At 48.9% G+C, this 22,282-nt stretch overlaps 2 protein-coding genes across 3 annotated transcripts; both read left to right on the forward strand.

The window, feature by feature from the left end:
• The first annotated feature begins 1,408 nt into the window (after positions 1-1,408).
• TREM2 (triggering receptor expressed on myeloid cells 2) lies at positions 1,409-10,980 on the forward strand. The gene is given in 8 exon segments (XM_057700364.1): positions 1,409-1,435; positions 1,437-1,526; positions 1,529-1,617; positions 5,955-6,112; positions 7,581-7,931; positions 9,508-9,598; positions 10,433-10,626; positions 10,709-10,980. Coding segments are annotated over 8 exon segments (1,017 nt in total). The 3' UTR covers positions 10,726-10,980.
• Positions 10,981-14,738: 3,758 nt separating this feature from the next.
• Positions 14,739-19,170, forward strand: TREML1 (triggering receptor expressed on myeloid cells like 1). Of its 2 annotated transcripts, XM_057700417.1 has the most exons (6): positions 14,739-14,781; positions 14,968-15,300; positions 17,328-17,430; positions 17,824-17,909; positions 18,408-18,460; positions 18,822-19,170. In XM_057700417.1, the coding sequence occupies exons 1-6, from the start codon at positions 14,739-14,741 to the stop codon at positions 19,134-19,136; spliced, it is 933 nt and encodes a 310-aa protein (XP_057556400.1). In that variant the 3' UTR covers positions 19,137-19,170. The 2 variants fall into 2 exon arrangements, with proteins under 2 accessions (XP_057556400.1, XP_057556401.1); XM_057700418.1 differs by lacking the exon at positions 14,968-15,300.
• Positions 19,171-22,282: the final 3,112 nt, after the last annotated feature.

Consider the following 22,282-nt stretch of genomic DNA (forward strand, 5'->3'; position numbering starts at 1 on the left):
CTCATTTTGACTCAGGGCAAGCAAGGTGCTGTCTAACAAAAACATTCCCAAATGAGCTGCCTGAGCAGGAGGCGGTGAGATCGCAGCAGAGGCTGCGTGACTCATTGGGATTTTGTCCAGGGAGCTGTAGTGTCTGATTGGCAGTTGGATTCAATGACCTTTAATGTCACCTTTGAGAAGTGATGAATCTGCAATTCCGAGTAATCTTCCCCATGATGCGGCAGGACCTCACCCTTCTGCCCACACGGCCTGGAGTTCCCAGAGTTCGGAATCATTCCTAAGGGTCACTTCCGTCTCTGTGTGTGATGATAGAAAACAGATTAGGTGAACATACACCAAAATATCACTAAGATTATCTCTGGGCAGTGGGGTTAGAAGAGGGGAGGAAAATTCCACTCAATAAAATGGAGAGGACTAGCCCTGGAGCCATATTGTGCAGATCTAAGTCTAACTTCTACCTTACACGAGCTGGGTGGTCCTGGGCAAGGTGTTCAATTTCTTTGGATCTCAGTTACCTGGAACAATAGTATTACCTATCTGATGGGTAAAGAGGTAGCACATATAGAGATGTGTTTGCCTAGCACATAGTAAGCACTCAATAAATGTTAGCGTGTTTTAAGTGGTGGGATTATGGACAACTTTTACCTTTTCAGATTGAATTTGTATATGTTTTTCTGATAAAAATGAATTGAATATAGTTTTTAGAAGATTTTATAAGTGCTGAATACACTTTATATAGTTATTCTTGTAATAGACATATCCTCCCTTTAGAACTGGGTACCGCCTGAACGTGGCAGCTGATCCTGGAGGAAATTGCATGTGGCTTGAAGGTACGATGTCACAACTGCACAAGAAGAATTTACCAAGTTACTGTTGATATCACTTGCTGTATGTCTTAGTAAGCACTGTTAAATCTTGAGTATTATAATTTCAATAGTAGGTCTTTTAAAATTATCTAATTTTTCTAAGTGGAGATTTCAAAAATTCTGCTAAAAATTTTTTTGAAACTTCAGCAAATTTTGCAGCAATTAATTTGCCTTTAGGACTCTTTTTGCTTTCTACTCTAATCTAGGCACAAATGATTACTCCAGAGCTCCTGTGGATGTCTCAAAATTTAGAGTAATTTTAAAAGGGTCTCATGGCTGAATAACGTTAGGAAGGGCTGGTCTAGATGCACCTCGGTCTCAAGATTTATTTCGTTGTTAATCCCCGATAACCTAGCACACTCTGGCTGTGGCGGGAAGGACTGGTGACCTAGCTCAGGCCAGGATATCACAGGGAAACAGTGCCCCCATGTGGGGTCCAGTCAGTGCTAGAGGAGGGAATCAGCTTCTCCCTGGAGGAACTGTTTCTTTCTTTTTAGAAAGGCTGCAATTCTCTAATAATTCTCTTTCATTCTTAAGGCATTATGTAGCCGACTATGGCAAGACAGATCTTCAGTTGCCAGATCTGTGTGGTCAAAGCCTGCCCTGATTTCTACCCTGATAGGCATCCTGACTTCTCAACTGGATCTAGGACCAGAAGCCCAAATGTGCCTTTCTGGATGAAATGGCCAGATAGGTCCCAAACTTTCTCTGATAACCCATTTGAGGGCCTTCCTTCACTCCCCAAACCCAGGTATTGACCTTCTAGAATCCAGCCACTACAGATTTTACAATATCAACATCACTTCCACATCTGGCAAAGAAGAGACACTGCCTCTTGTTTATTGCACCTCCCTAGCACCTGGTGTGGTGCTTGGCACATGGTAGGTGCTTGGAAAATATTTCTAGAACAAATATGCCCCTGAGAAGAGTGCTCCAGGCTCCCCCATTCCCTTCTCCAAGAGGGAAAGGAATGCCAAGAAGGAGGGGGCATTTGTAGGCCAAGTTCCCTTCCAGGAACACATGGCTTACACAAAAGCATTGAATTATCAATCATTTTCACAGGGTTCTTTACAGAGGTGTGGGCAAGGGCAAGGGAACCGGTAAGGGAAGGGATTGTGATGCATCCAAAGACGGGGAGCTGTTGACATGCCCAGACTTGAAAGAGCAGAGAGAGAGAATTATGCTATTGGAACTGAATGAGCACCAGAGCCATGGAAGAGGGACCACCAATAAGAGCTGTAGCTACAGAGGAAAGCAGCCCCTGTTCAAACCACAACAGACATGGAGGGGGTAGGGGGAAATAAAGACCCCAACATATTTCTCTTCCCAGCCTCCAAACTCCTGCCAATATCTTCTCTCGGCTTGACCCAGCAGTAAGCCAGTGGGCTGGGAGCCTGGGTGGTGCAGTCCAGACCGGTCACACTCCTCAGGACACAGCAGGACTAAGCAGAAAGAACACATGTTGGTAGAGGGGGCAGGAGAGGAGAATAAACAGCACAGTGGTCAAGGGTGTCAAAGGCAGCAGTAAACCCGAGAAGGGGAGGGCTGGGAGGAGCCACGTGTGACTTCTAGGGATCAGATTTAAAGGAGCAGTTGAAAAGCGTGAACAGCAAAGCCATCTCTAAATTTTTTTTAAATAAATAAAATACAGGAAAATAAAAGCATAGTAATTGAAGGGGAAGCAGAGACAAATGAGGGTTTTCAGGACAGGTGAGACTGTGTCCATGTGAACATAGAGAAAAAGGCTCTAGGGGTGGGAGGGCGGTAGAACTTGAAGATCTGCAAGAGGGAAGACATAGGTGAGAAAGCAAGTTCCTGGGGAATGAGGAGAGAGAGAGAGAGAAAGAGGGAAGTCATCTGGAAAAGGAAAATGGAAATCTGGGATGGACATAGACAGGAGGAAGAAAGGAAGAGTTTAGAGAAAAATCCATTGAAGAGGGAGGAAATTGATGCCAGCTACTTTTTTTGAGCACTTAATAATGTGACATACATATTTACATACCCAGATACGGAAGCCACTCGGAGAGTTAGTAAACCGGTCCAGCTAGTAAATAACAGAGCTGGGCTTACACACTGTAAGAAGCAGTATTCAGCCCCTACTCTCTAATCCCAGTTTCTGTCCCACCCAGCCTACCAATTCCTACACTCTGCTCCATGTTCAGACGAGACATCTTCCCCGACCCCTGCCAGATCTGGACTAGTCCTGATCCAATCAAGTGACAGGTGAGATTTCCTAAGCGTATGATGCCTTTCACCAGGTTCAGTGCCTGGGTCCCTGCCTCTAAGCTCCTGTGTTCCCCACCAGATCTACTCTTTGGCTGTACATCTTGAATCACTAAGGTCCCTGGACAGGGGTTGAGATCCTTAGCTTAGAAATATGAGATCTCAATAATGGGAGAATGGCCTCAGCTGGAAGTGGCAGAGAATGACAACGCAAATACAAAGAAAGAGGTGGGAGCAGATCAAGTCTGTGAGGGGTCAGATGTGTGAGAGTTTGGGGCTGGGAGGCAGGGGTTTGGATCCAGGAAGGTGAGATCAAGTAAAAGCAGGACAGGACCAAAGAGGGAAGTGGGAAAGGGAAATCTTAAGTGGCTGCTTATCAGCAAATGATGTTTATGGGCTCTGATGTTTGTGGTTTGTAGTCCCCGCCAAGGGTGGAGTGGATACCACCGATCACTCTCAAGCCCGCTTCTCAGGCAGGGCCGGGCAGTGAGTTTGAGAGGCCTGTTTCCCTGCCACACCTTTCCCCAGCCCAGGGCGGGTCTGGGTGCTGGCCATGGTCCTGACCAGACTCTGGCGCTTCCCTGGTCACCCAAGTTGGTGGGAGTGGGGATGGGAGGATAACAGAGAATATGAAAGAGAGGGAGCATGTTCACATACAATGATCTTGATTTTTTCTTTTTTGAAATCTAGATAGATTTTTATTCATCTTTTGTAAACATTTCTTTTTATCTGTAGTACTCAAATTCACATTTGATAGGGCTTTTAGATTCGTATTTTAGGTTTTTTTTTTCTTTCTTCCCTTTAAGTATGCTCTCAACCCCTAAACTAAGAATGTGATGATCTTGATTTATTCCTAGGGAAGGAGGGGGAGTAGAACTGTGTATTTGAGGATGGTGACGATTTGGAAGAGCTGCTATAAGCAATTTACTAGGAAACTTCCAGGCATTCTGAAAAGGATTACCCAGCAGCTGTGACGTCTCAGCCAAAGTAAGACATCAGGAGTATATCATGTGTCCAGTCATGCTTCTGGTTCTAGGGCTTCCCTCAGCAATGGTCACCATTGAATCCGAGATTCCAAGAGAACTGAGTTCTCTAGCACAGGGATCCCAACCCTTGGGATGCCAACCAGTACTGGTCCATGGCCTGTTAGGAACTGGGCCGCAGAGCAGGAGGTGAGTGGTGGGAGAGCAAGCAAAGCTATATCTGCGGCTCCCCATCGCTGGCATTACTACGTGAACCACCCCACAACCCCACCCCACCCCACCCTGGTCATGAAAAATTGTCTTCCATGAAACCAGTCCCTGGTGCCAAAAAGGTTGGGGACCCGCTGCTCTAGCACATACATGGTAGTTGAATAAATGCATGCATCAGTGAATGATAACATTCAGATGGAATGATGTAATAGAGGGGAAAAGATCTCTGTGCCCAAGTGTGAAGTAGCAAGTATCTTTGAACCCAGATTTAGCACAAGGAAAGGAAGGACCCTGTGCTTGGGAGTGGGGTGGTGCAGAAATGTTCCTGTGCTCAGACATGAGATTAGGGGATTGAACTACAAATTAGCACAAGCTAAGAGAAGAGAGAGTTGGATGTGTACACGCTGTGAATTCATATGCATGGATTGACAAAGAGTTTTGGTGCCTGCCCTTTGCTATGAGGCTTAGAGGAATAAAAAATACCTTTTCCTCAGGTAGGAAGGATGTGAGAAGAAGAGGTCAGAATGGAACACAAGTGGGACAGAAAGTAAAATAAAGATTCATGGGATTTCTGAGTTCTGCTTCTGCCTAGGATACAGAGACCTAGAAACATTTAAAATAGTACCCAAATCACGAAACACTTAGATAGAAATTTAACAAAATATGTCCAAGATTTATATTCTGGAAACTGTAAAACATTGGTGACAGAACCCATAGAAGAAATAAATAAATGGTAAGCGAAACTGTGCCCGTGGATTGGAACATTTAATAGTGTTAAGATGTCTAGTTTCCCCCAAAGTGAGCTATAAATTCAGTGTAATCCCATCAAAAGCCTAGCAGGCTTTGGGGAGAATGTAGCGGAGAGAAGCTGACAGTCAGAGTCTAAAATTTACAATAGCAAAGCAAAATTACTAGAACAGCTAAAAAGCATTTTGAAAAGGAACAATGTAGTTGGACTACTCACATCACCTGATTTCAAGACTTGCTATAAAGCTACAGCTGAGTAGTCAAGATGGGGTGATAGTGGTAAAAGGATAGACACATAGATCCATGGAACAGAGTGAACAGTCAAGAAGTAGACCTACATGTCAAGTGATTTTCTTTTTTTTTTAATTAATTAATAATTTTATTTTTGGCTGCATTGGGTCTTTGTTGCTGCACTCAGGCTTTCTCTAGTTGCGGTGAGCAGGGGCTACTCTTTGTTGCGGTGCTCAGGCTTCTCATTGCGGTGGCTTCTCTTGTTGTAGAACACAGGCTCTAGGTGCACAGGCTTCAGCAGTTGTGGCTCGTGGGCTCTGGAGCGCAGGTGCAGTAGTTGTGGTGCACAGGCTTAGTTGCTCCGTATTATGTGGGAATCTTCCCAGACCAGGAATCGAACCAGTCTCCCCTGCATTGGAGGCAGATTCTTAACTACTACACCACCAGGGAAGTCCCCTTAAGTGATTTTCAATAAAGAAACTAAGGCAATTGAATGGAGAAAGGATAGTCTTCTAAACAACTGAGAAGGGTGGTACGGGCAGGCCAATGGGCTGTCCTCTCAGAGGTCTGGGATCCTCAGTACCCCACTGCTGGGCTGCAGTGGTGGCCCCTCCTCTCCTCTCCTCCCACACCCCATTCCCCCTCCCTGAATCATGAAGCCAGATCCCAGTCCTCACGATTGCTCAACCTCCAGGAGCTAGTTCCTGTGGGCAGCGCCTGACGAGCCTGACCCTCTCCTTTCTGCAGTTCAAGGGAAAGACGAGATCTTGCACAAGGCACCCTGCGTCTGTCCTCCACCAGGGAAGGGTGACATGGACCCTCTCGGGCTGCTCATCTTGCTCCTTGTCACAGGTAGGGTTCCCTCCCTCTGCTGCCTTCTTTCTCTCTCCTTCCTTGAGCATAGGGCAAGTGGGTGGGTGGGGAGCACTGAGCCAAACTGTGAAGGTGGCTGAAACCCTCAGCATGTCGTGCACCTGCTCTTGCCACTGTGCCCCATTTTCTCCATGTTCTCCCCTCTCTCCAGCATCAGACTCTTCACGCACGTGGAGGTGTCACAAGCTGGTGGATTCGGACACCTAGAAAGGGAAGGAGTTCTAATGGTGGCATCTCAGGCACTAGCTAGTAGTTGGGGGAAGTTTTGGGGGCACTGGCAAGAGCCTCTAAAATTATGAACCACTTAAGCATAAAACCAGCCCCAGAGGAGTAGCAGCGTGGGAGGGAGAAAATAACCTGGTACTGGCGAGCTGCGTGTTTGGCGTGCCCCTCCCATGCTCTGCAGACCCTCTTGTCCTCAGCCCTGGATGGGAGGTGAATGGGCTGAAGACTCTGTGATTGAGCTCGGGGGATTGGTACCCCAGGTTCTCGCACGTGATGGTCTTGGTCTTTTCTCTTTGGGGGAAGGGTGCCTCTTGCTCCCCCAGAGTAGTAGGCATACCTGGCTTGAAGGAGAGACTGCTCCTGGAGGTGGAATAGGGGAAGGGGGTTGTGTTGGCCTGCCCGAAGGCAGAGGGATGGACTGGGTGGTATGGAGGGGGCAATGCTTAACAGGTCTCTGGTTCCAAAAGACAGGCCACCAGCTCCGCAATCTTATTTATAAGTTTCTGTCACTATGTGGTTGAAGATGTGGTTGAAGAGAGGGGAGGTTGAGGCAAAGGGCGCTGGGCGATTCTCTGATAGCCCCTGCCCTGGCAATAGACTGGCTCTCTAAGCCCATGTCCCCCACCCCAAGGAGGGTCCCTAAAATAGCAGCCTCATGTCTCCTCCAAAATAGCTCTGAGACGCATCCCTCCTGAAAGGGGAACAAAGCCATAGAAATAGGGAAGCTGGAAGCTAAAGGTCAGAAAGAGGAGAACGCAGGGCTGCTGCGAGCGTGGGCAGCTGTGAAGTAAGCAAGCGTGGCGGGGGTGCGGAGGGGTGCCCAGCCCCGCCACGGGACCAGCCCCAGGCCTGAGAGGGTCACTGGCCCTGCTCTGTTGAGATGGAGGGGGAGAGGGGAGGGCTTGGTTCCATGTGACAGGAAGAGCATGTGCGGACGAGGACTGAAGGGGACTTCAAGACCAAATGTCTCCGGAAATAGGCCCAGAGAGGGTCCGTTACTTCTCTACAGATGTCCTGCAAGTCCAAAAGTGATAAAGCCAGACCCTAGACCCGGGTTTCCTGGTTTCCAATTTCCTATAAACACACCCTGGGTGATGCCATCTTCTCCCAACTTGCGTAGAGACCTGAGTTCCTTAAGGGCAGGATTTCTGTCTCTTCTGTTCGTTGAACATAGTAGGTGTTCAATAAACATGTGGTGACTGAATGAACATCTCCTTTCCAGAGCTGTCCCGAGCCCACAACACCACGGTGTTCCAGGGCATAGCAGGCCAGTCCCTGCGGGTCTTCTGCCCTTACAACTCCCTGAAGCACTGGGGGAGGCGCAAAGCCTGGTGCCGCCAGCTGGGTGAAGAGGGCCTGTGTCAGCAGGTGGTCAGCACACACCCCTCCTGGCTGCTGTCCTTCCTGAGGAGGCGCAACGGGAGCACGGCCATCGCGGACGATGCCCTGGGTGGCACTCTCACTATTACGCTGCGGAATCTTCAAGCCCATGACGCTGGCCTGTACCAGTGCCAGAGTCTCCATGGTAGCGAGGCCAGCACCCTCAGAAAGGTCTTGGTGGAGGTGCTGGCTGGTGAGTGGGCAGCGGACTGCACCCTGGCCTGCTCTTGGGCCTGGGCTCATGTCTTTAGTGTCTGAGCATGGAACCACCTTAAGGGCTTTCGGGGACCCTGGGAAATCCCACAGTGTGGATCTTGTACCACCACCCCCAACTGAGGGTCACTGTGGATGGGTGTGCAGGTTGTTAACTGCACAAGGGGGTCACAATCCAGCCCTGCTGCCTCTCTCCAGGCTGTGCTCCCTGGTGGAGGGCTGCATCACTTGCAGGAAGGGTACAGTTTTCTAATTTGCACAAGGAACCTTATGAGCTACCTGTGGTCCTGCTTGCCCCAAACCACTTTATCCATCTGGCATCCAGTTAGGATATGAGCACTGAGGTGGTCCTTAAGGAGTAGGAGAACATTCATCTATTCCCTCACCCAATCCCCCAATGGACCTACCAACATAGATTAAGCACCAACCTGGTGCAGAGAAACAACCCTAGAAAGGAACACAGCTGTGACCCTGTGCGACGTGCTTCTCCTCTCTGGGCCTCCATTTCCCCATCTTTATTTTTATTTATTTATTTATTTTTAATTTTATTTTTTGGCCTTGGTGCGTGGCATGTGTGATCTTAGTTCCCCGACCAGGGATCAAACCCGCGCCGCCCCCAGCATTGGAAGTGCGGAGTCACAACCACTGGGCTGCCAGGGAAGTCCCTCCCCATCTTTAAATGGAGCTGGTAGTGTCTGTGCCAGTGACCCCACAGGGCTCCCATGAGACACAAATGATATGACAGAGTTAAATGTGCTTGGGGTCAGTGACAGCCCTCGCCCCAGCCTCCTGCTACTAACTCCTTGGGATCCTCATTTCAGGCTTAACTAGGTGAGATGGGGCAGTGGTGGGGTCCTTCCCATTCCTGAGCTTGCACAGGGGATGCCTTCCAGTAAAGCCTTCTGTCTGTGTCTCCAGAACGTGACTGTATCCCAAAGGAGAACAAATCTGGGGTTACGTATCCCTTTTCTGACTCTCCCCTTGTCCAACTCCTCTCCTCAACATGGCCCCTTATCATGGAAATGAAGGTCAAAGTAACATTTGTCTAAGGTGGGGAGGGTAGGGGAGACCGCTGGCCTTGGACCCCAAACCCCACCTCCATGGGAGTAGAGGGGGTGAGGAGACACAGATTTTCAGCCCCATCAGGGTCTAAGGCTCAGCCGACTTCCAAGAGGATAGCAGGAAAAGAATGACAACAACAACAGAAACAACAACAACAGCAGTAGTCCACAGCTGGTGTAGATAGCCTGACGGTTCGCACAGGACTTTCAAAAGCACCCCTTATTTTGTTTGATGTTCCCAAAGACCCTGTGTCACAGGAGGGTGGGAGTTGCGGTTACTGAGCTCCTGTGAGGTGACGGGCACTATACGGGATGCGCTCACTGAATCCTGCAACACTGTTTTTAAGAAGGTGTTCCTAATTGCCCCAATTTACAGGTGAGGAAACTGAGGTTTGAGCCACACAGGGCAAGTCCCCCCTCACCCCACCCAGAGGGGTTCTCTCCACTGTGGCATCAAGGAGAAGCCTAGAAGCTCACAGGCTCTCTCTCCCACAGACCCCTTTGATTACCAGGACCCTGGAGATCTCTGGATCCCTGTGGAGTCCGAGAGCTTTGAGGATGCCCAGGTGGAGCACAGCGTCTCCAGGTATAGTGATAAGTCTTTCCTAAGATCGCTGGGCAGCCCTCCACCCTGCAGAGCCCAGGCATGGGGTGGCAGCTGGGGAGGGGGTTCGGGGCGGCAGGTGCCAGAAGTATTTACAAATTCCGAGGCAATTAGAACATCAAAAGGTCTGCATATGATCTTGTCTAAACACCCCACCAACCAGCCAGTGTGTGTTGGTATGACTGTGCCAGTTGTTAAAATATTGCAAAACTTCCCTAACAGTTTGTAAATAGCTGCTGCTCCAAGACTTCTGAATGGTCTGCCTGCCACCCCCTCCCCCTCAGATATCCCCACAATTTAGCAACAATGAAAGTTTTAGTGTTTTAGTATTTTATTATGAAACTGATGCCTCCAGATCTCTGCTTCCCGGATGGGACTAGAATCAGTCCTGACTGGTTCTTGAGTACGTACTGCTGTTGAAACACTGTTAGCATTGATATAACCACGAAGGGCACGTGTACACACACACACACACACACACACACACACACACACACACCCACCCCACCACCACCACCACCACCACCACCACCACACCACACCACACCACATACCACACCATGATGTAGGCAGAAAACCACTCGGCGAGGGAGCTGATTGTTTAAAAGCACTCAGCAGGCAGATCTGTGCCTGGAACTCAGGTCTCCTGAATACAGGCTCCCCTAAGCCCCACAAAGCCCCATCCAAGGGTGGTGCTGTGTGGGGAGGTATCCTTAGCCCCTGGATCTCCTGGTGTCTCCCCATTCCTTCTCTGAGGACAGATTCCAGTCTGTGGTCCCCTCATGGCTTTCCACATGCCCTCTTTGTTTCTCCAAGGAGCCTTTCAGAAGAGGAGAGCCCCTTCCCACCCTCTTCCATCCTTTTCCTCTTGGCCTGCATCTTTCTCAGCAAGCTTCTAGCAGCCAGTGCCCTCTGGGCTGCAGCCTGGCATGGGCAGAGACAGAGGACGCGCTGGGCCAGTGGGCTGGACTGTGGTCATGACCAAGGTTACCAGCTCCAAACCTTGACAGGTGAGCTTGGAGAGCACGGTGGTGGCTGGGGGCTTTTGAGGTGGGGCTGAGAGGGGCCGAGTGAGTACTCCATCTGTTGCAGGGCTGAGAGACACATGAGAGAGGAGGACCCATGCTGGAGGAGAGGCCCAGGAGAGGTCTGCATGGACCACCCTAGCCCACTGCACACTCACCCCTTGGCCACCAAGTCTCCTGGTTCTGCTTTGGCAAAAGGCTGCTCTGCCAGTACCGTGCTTCTCCCGGCCCCTGGAAGCAGGGATCTGTGTGTGTGTGCGCGCGCACGCATGAGAGGTGGGAAGGACATCTATCAACTTCTGGACATTGGACATTAAACACTCTCACAAATAAATCCAAGTCTTCATGTTTCAGTGATGGTTTAGGGCATCATGAAGGTCTTCTCTTTTGCGACAGCGCTATCAGAGTGAATTCCGATGAGGAAAAGATAAAAGGTCTGGATCCTTGGGGTCTTAGGATACCACGTCCTTCCATTCCCACAGGCTCCAGACTGGCCAATCTTTTTATTTTTCTCCCCCTGCTCCCCTCCCCAGAGATCTGATTACCAAGCCCTGCCTCCTCCTGTGGAATTTCTCTAGCATCCTCTCCTCTGCTCCTCCTGCCTCCTGCCCATCATTTCCCTAGGATTATTGCTGGGCCCCCTGCCCCAGGGCCCCCCTCGTGCCCCCCAAGTCCATCCAATTCCCAGCTGACTCATCCACTCATCTCCCTAGAGGTTTGATTTTATCATGCCACTCCCCCTTCAGAGAAATGGCAAGGGCTTGTTTTGTTGAGAGCCCCGTACCAGAGCTGGGGAACACTGGTCCAAGCCCCTCATCATACGGAAGCTCAAAAGGAAAAGGATTTAGCCAAAGTCCCCTGTAGAGCCTGAAAATCCTACTTTCACTTGGTATTCAAGGTGCCCCTCCTTCTAGCTCAAGCCTACTCACTTATTTGTGTATTTATTCAATAAACATTTTCTGTGCCAGGTGCTAGTCTAGGCATTGGAGGCACAATACTGACAAAACAAGCAAAGATTTCTTCCCACGCAGAGCCACGTTCTAGTGGGAAGAGAGCAGACAACCACAGCACATCAGTCAGTCAGATGGTTAGGAGTATGGGGAGTGCAGAAGGCGTGGGGGATGATGCAGTTCTAAAGGGTAGGCAGAAGGCACCACTTGAGAAACACTTTGAGGAAGCAAGGGGGGAAGAGTATTCAGGACACAGGGAACAGCCAGGGCAGCTCAGGGAACCTCGTCTCTCTGTTCAACACACACGCCACCTAAGACAAGAGTGAGGGGCAAACTGGCTGGAGACTGCCCTGAGGGTGGGCTGCCCTGAAGAGGAGGAAACGCGTCGGCCACATCCTCGGGTTCTCTGCCCTGGGCCTCAGAGAGGTGGAAGCCCAGGAGCCCCTCTGGCCATGACCACAGGGGGCTGCATCACCCCCTAACCTGGTGTGGGTACCTGGGGTTTAGAATCACTGGGAAGGAGCCCCTCATGCAGCCGTGTGTTCCAGGCTCATGTCAACACATCACTCCCCTAGTCGCAGCCCTGCCCCAGCCCCGCCTCACGCACTCCCCTCTGAGGCTGCTCTGTTGGCTTCTGCCCACAGTTCCAGGACTCTGGTTCAGTCTGTGTTTCCCTGGCCTCCCTGACTCAGCGGCACGTGAAACTTCCCCATCGGGTCCTGGGGCGGTCGTCTCCTTCCTGCAGACACAGGCGCAGTCTAGGAGCCAAGGCTGAGCAGAGCCCAAACTGAGCCCCTTCCACCTCCCTCCCTCCTGCCCTGTCTGGGCACTGAGGGTGATGAGACGGAAGGGGAGGCTCCAGGGTGTACGGGTGGTGGATACCACTGGAACGTTGCTCCTCTTGGGAGCTCAGCCTTTTCTCCTTCCTGCTTTGCTATGGGGGAGACATCCACCCTGGGATTCAGGTTGCCTTTGGGATCCCCCACCTTGCACTCTCCGACGTGCACACTGAACTGAAGGGGTTTTCCAACTTCAAGTTTGCCTCCTCCCAAGAAACCTTAAGCAAATTCCTTAACTCCTTCGAGCCTTAGGGTTCTTGCTTGGAAAAACAAACAAACAAAAAACCCAACACCAAACCAAAACAAAATAATCCTACTTTGGTGGTTTTTTTAAGAGATTGAAAGGAATCACATTAAAGACCCTGGCTAGATGTCTGGCACATAGTAGGCTCTGGATAAGGACTGGCTTCCTTCCTCTTCTCTAACGCCCAGTGATAGGACACCTCCCTGGAGCCCAGGATCCCACCTGGTCACCTCTGTCCTAGGCACCCAGCAGGAGACTGTATCTGTTTTAGGCACTCAGTAAACATTGAAGAGAGGTCTCCTCCTCACACAATGCTCCCAGGTGGCTCGATAGTGTGAAAATGATTTTCCTGTGAGGAAATCAAAAAAGGTCTGATACTTACTGGCAGGACAGATATACACACTTACATATCACTCACTGGGGAAACCCATTGATCCAGTTAGCCAGAGACTCTGCCAGTGTTAGCACTGAAAATCCCATGTCCTGGGAAAACCCTCAGTGCCAGGTAAACAGGGACAGCTGGTCACCCTATCACCATGTCCACGAGGCTTTCTCAGGCTCCTGCTCCCAGTTTCTTATTCTCAACTCCCTTGCTCCTGGAGGAAGCAGAGAGGCAGAGACAGGGTAGGAGGAGAGAAGGAAGGACAGAGGCAGGAAGGAGGGTGGCTTTTCCAGGCCCCTTTCCAAGTGTGACCATCTAGGTCCAAGCAGTGTGTGCTCCCAGCCATCCCCACCTTGCCTGCTCTTGTCTCTCTGAACACTGGTGCTTCCCCTGGTGTCAGCAGGTTTATTATCTACATTCTGTGCAGGATCCCCCAAAACCCCAGTTCTGCACAGGGTGACATGAATGAGGGCCAGATGTTCCCTGTGCAGGGAGTGGGTTTGTGTCATGGGCGAGAAACTCCAAATTATGAGACCTGGAGCTTATATAGAGTATCTGGCTTGTTGGCCTGTGTTCCTCTTTGGGGGGAGGAGAGGGGAGAGAGAGGGAGAGAGAGAGAGAGAGCGAGAACTTTACTCTGGAACATACAGTGATCTTCTCCAGGGAGGGAGGGAAAGGATGGAAGCAAATCTCTCTGGTGCTTAATACAGTGTCTCTAACTCCCTAGGCATGTGTGCTCCTCAAACATCCTGGAACAAAGCTTGGTCAGTGCCCTTTCCTGGGAAGGCCCAGACCGTGTAGAAACATGAAAATAGTCATAGAAAACTGTCTCTCAACAGAGGATAATGCATACATGAAACAAAAATATGCTATAAATAAGATATGCTTGGAGAATAAAAAAAATCTTGTAAATTAAAAACACCAAGGGATAAAAATTTGAAGGACAAGGATAGAAGGGATGGAAGAGAAAGATGAGAATATCTCCAGGAATCAGAACAAAATGGACAAAAAGATGGAAACAGAGAGAAAAGCTACGAAAATGAGACGAACACAGGAGGTTCAACATCCAACTAATTATCAAAGCAAAAGGCAATTCCCAGAACTGGAGAATGAGGTCCACCCTGAAAGTGTCTAGGGAGTACCCAGCACAGGGAATGAAGACAGGCCAGCCCAGGGCACACCATCGAGGTGGGGCTTCCTGGATGACCTCCTGAGAGCTCGGGTGGGACACTCACACAGAATTTAAAACCAGCATGGCCTCGGGCCTGGGGAAGAACCCTACACTTCCCTCCTTCACCGCTCTGCATCATCAGCTTCTATATTTGGAGGACCCTGAATAGCATCGTCCCCCTTTCTCTGATGCTATCTGGGTGCCACAATCCTCCTCCCCACCTTCATTCCTTAGCGGGGGCCCCAGGATCTCAGGCTTCTGTATTTCCTTGGGCCTTCTCACCCTACCTTGCCCGCTCCTACCCCCAGGGTCGAGTTCCTGAGATGTGAGCCAACCAGGGCTTGGAAGAGCTCCTTCTCCCCATCCACGGAGGGGCCCACCAGGGCCTGCTTCCCACTCCATGGTCACTGAGAGCCCCATGTGACTGTCTGAGGCAAACGTTTCCTGCCCCCAGGGGAATGCTGCGTCAGTGCCCAGGCAGGCCCCAGAGCAGACATCTCCCTGCCCAGCCATGGGCCCCAACCTGCTCCTGCTGCTGCTCCTGGGACTAGCAGGTAAGGTTCAGAAGGAGGTGCACTCTGGGCTCCGTATACCCCGCTCCATGCCCAGGACTACCTGGCATTACCATGGCAACAATAACACGTAGGCCCAGAAGGTGGACCTCTAGACCCCTGTGCCCCTATGCAGTGGGTGGGCCAGGAGGTGCCCTGTCCGACGTTCCTGCAACTTTCCTTCCCTAGGCCAGGGCTCCGCTGACAACCTCCCGGAGGTGCTGCAGGCGCCCGTGGGGAGCTCCATCCTGGTGCAGTGCCACTACCGACCTCAGGATATCAAGGCTCGAAAGGTGTGGTGCCGCTTCCTGCCGGAGGGATGCCAGCCCGTGGTGTCGTCAGCTGTGGATCGCAGGGCCCCAGAAGGCAGTCGCATATTTCTCACTGACCTGGGGGGCGGCCTGCTCCAGGTGGAGATGATTACCCTGCAGGAAGAGGACGCTGGAGAGTACGGCTGCGTGGTAGAGGGAATCTCAGGGCCCCAGACTGTGCACAGAGTCACACTGGATGTGCTCCCTGCAGGTGAGTTATCCCAGCCTCACCTGCCCTCCTGCTCCCACCTGCTGCTCTTGGGCTCTTCGTGGTTGGGGGCCCTTGTAGGGGAGGAATTGGGAGGAGATATGCTTTTGACAGCTCTGCAGGGAACGGAAACCAAACTGGGTGAGCAGTCCGAGATAAGCCAGCCAAGCAGCAGTCCCCTTTCCCCTCCTGCACAAGCGGGTCTCCCCACAGGAAGGCATGTCCTCCTCCCCCACCCAGGGCCTTGGCCTCCTTGTCCAGCATTTTCAATAGACTTGATGCTATTTTTTTTCCTTAGAAATGTTTTAAACAAAGTTTTAATTCAGATATGTCAACTGGAATTAAGTTTTTTACATCTTCCAGGGTTTTATTGCTTTAGTAACAAGTTTGACGGCTTAAAACTACTGAATTTATATCTTATTTAATTTTATAAGTCTTCATGGAGCATCTAGTATGTGCCTCACTTACAGGCAAGGCACATTCAATGCCTGAATTCCTTCAACTCATTCAGTTTTAAAAACAGAAAAAAGTGTTATCAATATTTGCGTCAATATTCTCAACCCTATTTTCAATATAGAAAGTACTTTGTTTTCACAAGTTTCATTTTCACAGCCTATAACTTTATATCTAAATATTTATTGAGAGTAGATTTTAAAGTATTAAATTTTTTCCAGAAAAATGGGATATTGTAAAAAAAAAAAAGTTCTGTTGGGAACATGGTCAGCTACCCGAGGAAGCAAAGACCGTCCTACCCTCCACTTAATGGATGCTGACATTTTTTTCATTTTCAGGTCTTCCTTTCTCAAGTAATTTGTACCAAATGTCCCAAATAATGAGATTAAGGAAGGCATTTTTCCTTCTCTCAGTTTTTTCTCCATGTGTTAATTATGAGGATGGCCTAAGCTGTCATTAGTACCCCTCTTGAGTCCACAATTATTCTTTATGCTATAAATATACTCCTGTTAAGCTTAGTCATCCTTTGTTATCCTCTTTCCTTGACACTCTCAGGTTTAGTAACTCAAGGTTAGAACTCCCTAAATGGCAAGTTGTGACAAGATGACGCACTGGGAAGAGGTGGCAGGGAGACAGGTCCCCCACCTGCAGTGGGGCAGGTGCTGGGGACCCCAACAGCTGTAGAGGCTGGATGTTCAGGCAGACAGGTGGTGCACAGTACCCAGGGAGGATGCGGGTGGCTTAAAAACCACCAGGAGATAAGGACAAGTGCAGCAAGATCGGGGCCACAGCGTCTCCGGTTCCTGGATTGGAACGGGGTGGGGAGTGGGAATGGTGAATCTCTAAGAACAAGGCAAGACCTCCCTCTCAGAGGGTCTAGAAGGACCGCCCAGGTTCCCAAGGCAGATCCTCAGACCCAGAGAAACCAACCTTGAGTCCCACAGACAGAAGTTGAGTATATTGTTGGGATGACAGAAACCTTGTCACAAAACTGAATCTCAGGGTCCAAGCAAGGCTCTCAGCAAGGGTCAGTTGGCATTGAGTCCCATCAGGGCTGACCCTAAGTTCCTTAGCTCCTGAGGGCAGAGCTCGGGTGGGGCTCAGCCAGCCTGCAGGGGTGGTCGCATGGCTGCAGGTATGCGGAGAGGTCTAGCAGGCAGTGCTGAGGCCCCTTTAGAGACCAAGTGATGGGACCCAGGAGCGAGGTCTCCAATGAGATGAGTGGGGTGGGGTAGGGAGGTGGGCACAGGTTAACCAGCGGGGTTTCTGCATAGTCTGAGCAGTCTGGTAAGACAGGGTACAGGGCAGAGGGGGAGGGTTGGGAGCTGGTGGTAGAGGGGAAAGGGAGCATATTCACCATCAGATAAAGACATAAAGAGCCCATTCCCTGACCTCCAGAATGAGAGGCCCCTAAGGAATATCCCAAGCGCCCCTTCTTTGTGTTCCTTAACTTGGGACCTCTCCTTCCTCAGCTCTACTCCCCTGGTCCCTCAGATCTTAATAGGCCTTTGAATCCTGCCCACAGTGGGTATGTGCTCACTAAGTATTTCCTTCTGACTCAGCTCCTGGCCTGAAAGAGGAGCACAAGGAGACCTATCAGGTTGGGAGTCTGGCCGACAGCGTTTCTTCGGACCCTGGAGGCAGTGCCAGCCCTTTGGATCCTAGCTGGGATAAGAAGAGGTACTGACAAGCTCTGTATTTGGGTGCCTAGGAAACAGGGGTGGTGAAGATGTGGCTTATTTAGAGCCCTAGACTAAACTGAAGAGAAACCTTATGATTCTTTCCACTCCTGGGGAACTTCTGAACAGGCAGGGAGGCAGACAGACAGACATAATTCTATTGCAGTACAGCACTGACCCCTTCATCCCAGTAGATCTCCAGCCAGGATACCCTGATAATGTGTCTCTCTTCTGCCCTGCCTGAGTCTGCCCTCCTCATTCCATTCCAAAAATCTCTTTCTCCCAATCACGGCTCACCAAGAACTACACCTCTGTGCCACTTCCCTAGGATTCCAGGCAAGCAGCTCCCCACCAGGTTCAGGGCTAAGCTTACATACTCCTTTGTGTCTCTCAGCAGACCCTTGATTTGGGGTGCTGTGTTCCTGCTGGGCCTGCTGGTGATGGCGGTTGTGCTGTTTGCTGTGATGGCCAAAAGGAAAGGTAGGTAGCTGTCCACCTGCTTATCTCAGAATGGCCCCCTGGTCCTATATCAGCCAGTCTTGCATTTGAGGCTGAGAATATAGGTCTACTCCCCCTACAGATGGGCTTTAATAAGGGCCCCCAGACCCTAGAATTCCCACGGCTGAGGGGTAGAGGAGAGCAAGGAGATTCAGTGGGAGGCGGCCTGGGAAGACAGGATTTGGAGAGGGTGAGACAGTGGGATTGGGGACAGGTGACTGGAGGAGGTGGGGGATTTGGGGAGACGGGTTGAGTGTTGAGGCAGGTTGAAGGGAGCTGTGGAAGCAGTAAGTGGGTGGGGGGAGAGTTAGGGCTGGCTGGGGGTGGGGGCTGGGGAGATGGAAGGGGAAGACTTTGCTGGTGGGAGTGGGGAAGGTGAGTACGGGCTAGGACAGAGGTTCCCAAGGATTCTGAAGGGAGTGATGGGGGCACTGAGTCAGCACAAGAAGCAGACTGTGCTTCTGTCCTCTGTCGTGCCAGGGAACAGGCTTGCTGTCTGTGGACAATTTCAGGGCAGTGGAGTCTCAGGCTCGGTAAGAGACCTCTGCAAGCCTCCAGCCAAACTACCCAGACCCTTCCTCTGCCACACTCACGGAGAAGTCCCAGGATGATGGGGTGGAGAAAAGACTGGGACCCAGCTGAGGTCCAAACCCTCTTCCTAAATGCTGTAAACCTGGCAACAATGGTCTCCCCACCTTCCCACCCTGCCATCCACCTTCCCAGATTTGGGGAGAAACTTGGGGCTTGAAAATCTTCAAAGTCAAGCCCTCTTGCCCACTGACATACTCAGGATTCAAGAGACAGATCCAGTCTGGTCCTGGGCTTCCCACCTCAGGGAACTGGGGCAGAGGGAGGCATTTTCTCTTTGCCTGAGTCGCCTGCGTGTTTTTACAGGCCCCCTCTGCAGTGGTGCACCACATCAGTGACTCTGCACTGGCTGCTGTTTTGCCATCGGATGTACCATACGTTAGGCTCGACTCGCCACCTTCCTTCGACAATACCACCTACACCAACCTTCCTCTTGATCCCCTGTCAGGGAAACACCCACACCCAGCCCCATCCTGTTTACCCCCTCTGCCTCCTAAGGTTGAAATCTGCTCCAAGCCTGTGACATACGCCACAGTTGTCTTCCCTGGAGGGGTAAAGAGGAGAGGAGCCTCCTTCGAGCCAGCCCAGGATCTCCCTAATAGCGAGACTCCACCCAGCTAAGCTGTTCACCATCCTGTAAACTCACAGAAATCATCCCCAGGGTTCTGTGTAGCCATCTATGCAGCCTGTGCCCTAGATGCTTAGAATATCAGAGCAACTAGGGTCTTCAGGATCTAATCTAATGTCTTGACTTTTCTGACCTGGTAACTGATACTTGGAATGATTGAGGTGTCTTGGGAAGCGCCCCCCATGCTCGTTTCTCTGCCATTATACCACAGGGCTAAATAAACTCTAAATGATAATATATGAGCTCTTGATGCTTGAGGGGGAAGGAAAGGGCCCATGAACTGAAAAGACTGGTCCAGAGTTTGTGCTGTATGATCTCCTCCCTGTCCTGCCAGTGGGGAAGTGGTTTCCCTTCCTGGTTAGAATACTGCAATGCAGTTTGACTTAAGGGGCATCGAGAAGGCTTCTTCAAAAGTATTCCCCACCTTGATCATGATACCTGAAAGTATACAGCCATTTGCCTGAGTCTAAAAATCTCTTCTGCTTTCTGCTCTATACCTTGTAAACAAGTGACATCTTATGATGTAACAACATATGGTGGGAGAAGGGGGATAATAATTAGTTAAAGGAGATTCAGGACAAATGCAGTATGAGAGATAGAGTTAAAAAGAAATAGGAGTAAGGTCAAAAACTGAAAGAGATACCAAGCTTATTCCTTGGCAGGACAAAGGATTTTCAAGCACCAGCAAAAAAAAGATCTTTGCAGACATCACTTTCACCAGAGGTGGCTCTTTCTCAACTGGGTGGTCATCTGGTAGCTCTGTTTCCCTTGGCCTGAACTCTGAGCCTGGGAAGAGCCCAGTGGAAGAAGGGCATGGGGGTTAGGGGAAGAGGTATAAATGGTAAGGGTGCAGCCCATGGTTAAGTATAAATGAAAGCTAGTCCAGGCTGGGGATAGGAGGCCCTTTAAGGTTTCTGCCATGATTTTTTCTCAAACTTTTCAGTGTGAAAATATTTGCCCATATTGAGGTGAGAGACTTAAATGGAGAAGATGAGGTGCTCAGGAACCCAGTCTTTTATAATCATGGAGAACTAAGCAAAAAGAGGTTTTCACCATCTGGATATCTGGAAGGGCCCTAAGCTTGGTCTAGGTATCTGAAGAGAAGGCATAGGCAGGGACTGTGTTTGCCTAGTGGTGCTATTTTCAGGGAGCTCTGGCAGGATGTTCTGAGCTTCCTCTGACAGAGTCTCAGCCTGTGACAGAATCTAAATTTACTCTGTCCCTTGCGGAGGCAGGAGCTGCCCACCAATCAACTAAGCCCTCATTTCCCCTGGCTAAGATGACTGGGGACTAGCCTGGTGGGAAGGCAAGGTGGGTGGGTGGGGGGAGGGCAGGAGAATATGGGGGAAGGGCAGAATAAAGTCTAAAAAGCAACCCTCTGGAAGAAACTTACCCTGGTCTGAATATAGTTTGAACTTTTTAGAAGGTGACAGAAGTAGAAGTGTATTTAACAATACAAAGGAAAATACTAAGATAATCAATTGGCTGGTAGAGAAGAGGGAAGGAGGAAGGGGAAATATATTACTTCCATCACTGCTCATGGATGCTCATGACAGGAAGTCTATGAATACCAACCAGAGTCATAGTTATAAAAGTAACTTATAAGATGAAAATACTACACTAAAGTTCATTATAAGAAACACAAAAACAAAGCAAAGAAAATGCAGGTGACATGGTGAAATGATTGCTTCATATCAGAACCTTTGGAATTCAGTTAAAGAAGTTCTCAGAGGAAAATTCACACCCTTAACAAGAATTAAGCATATTACTCAAAAGCTAGTTAATTTTAAAGGAGAAAAATGACATAACTAACACACAAATAAAAGAGCTTATTCTTTGAAGTAAAATGAAACAACAAAGTGTTAGCTAACTTACTCAAGAAGATGGATGAAGTAAAAGACAGTGGGGAAATAATCACAGATATAAACATAAAGAAAAAAAAAAAAAGATTATTTTGTGCTGGTAGTGGTGGTGGAGTGGGAATGACTGTAAAGGGGCCTGAAAGAACTTTTGGGGTTGAATGTTCTGTGTCATGTTTGTGGTGGTGGTTACGTGGGTGTATACATTTGTCAAAACCCATCATTCAAATAGGTATACTTTATTGCATATAAATTATATTTTGGTAAAATTTATTTTAAAAAATACTTGAAAGGCTATTGGGGAATAGTTAAAATAATCTTAGAGGAAAACAGTCTCTAAAGTATTGGGTTGGTCAGAAAGTTCATTCGGATAAATAAAATTAAAAAAAAAAAAAGAAAGTTCATTCGGTTAGTGAATACGTTGTTCAATAAAATTCTTGGTGAAAATGAAAATGTGTCTTTTATTTTTACTTAAAACCAAGCAAACTTTTTGGCCAACCCAATATTACACAAAACTTAGGAGCCATGAAAGAATTCATAGGTACATTAAAACTTACCACATTAAAATAAATTAAGAAAAGACTGATACTTTTCCCTCTATGACAAAAACATCATAAACAAAAGTCAAGACATAAAATGAGGAAAAATTTTGTAAGGCATACATACAAGGCAGATGGCTCATTTCCCTAACCCTTACAAATCAATTAGAAAACAAATACTTAATAGAATACGGTCACAGGATAACGATAAAAGAATTGACCCATTAAGAAGATATAACAATTATAAATACATGGGTACCTAACAACAGAGTTTCAAAATACATGAAGCAAAAACTGATAGAACTGAAGGGAGAAATAAACAGTAATGGGTATAGACTTCAATATTCTACTTCCAAAACTGATAGAGCAAATAGGTGGGAGATCAGCAAGGAAAGAGTAGACATGAATAACACTATAAACCAACCAGACCTCACAGATATCTATAGAACACTCTACCCAACAACAGCAGAATACACATTATTCTCAAGTATACATGCAACAGTCTCTAGGACAGACCATATATTTGACCATAATCATGTCTAAATAAATTTAAAAGGATTGAAATCATACATAGTATGTTTTCTGACCATAATGGTATGAAATTAGAAATCAACAACAAAAGCAAATTTTGGAAACTTGCGAACAGGTGGAAATTAACTCACTCCTAAATAACAAATAGGAAAAAGAAGAAATCATAAGAGAAATTAGAAATACTTTGAAATGAACGAATATAACTACACA

This window comes from Hippopotamus amphibius, chromosome 11 (genome assembly GCF_030028045.1).
Source record: "Hippopotamus amphibius kiboko isolate mHipAmp2 chromosome 11, mHipAmp2.hap2, whole genome shotgun sequence".
Lineage (NCBI taxonomy): Eukaryota > Metazoa > Chordata > Mammalia > Artiodactyla > Hippopotamidae > Hippopotamus > Hippopotamus amphibius.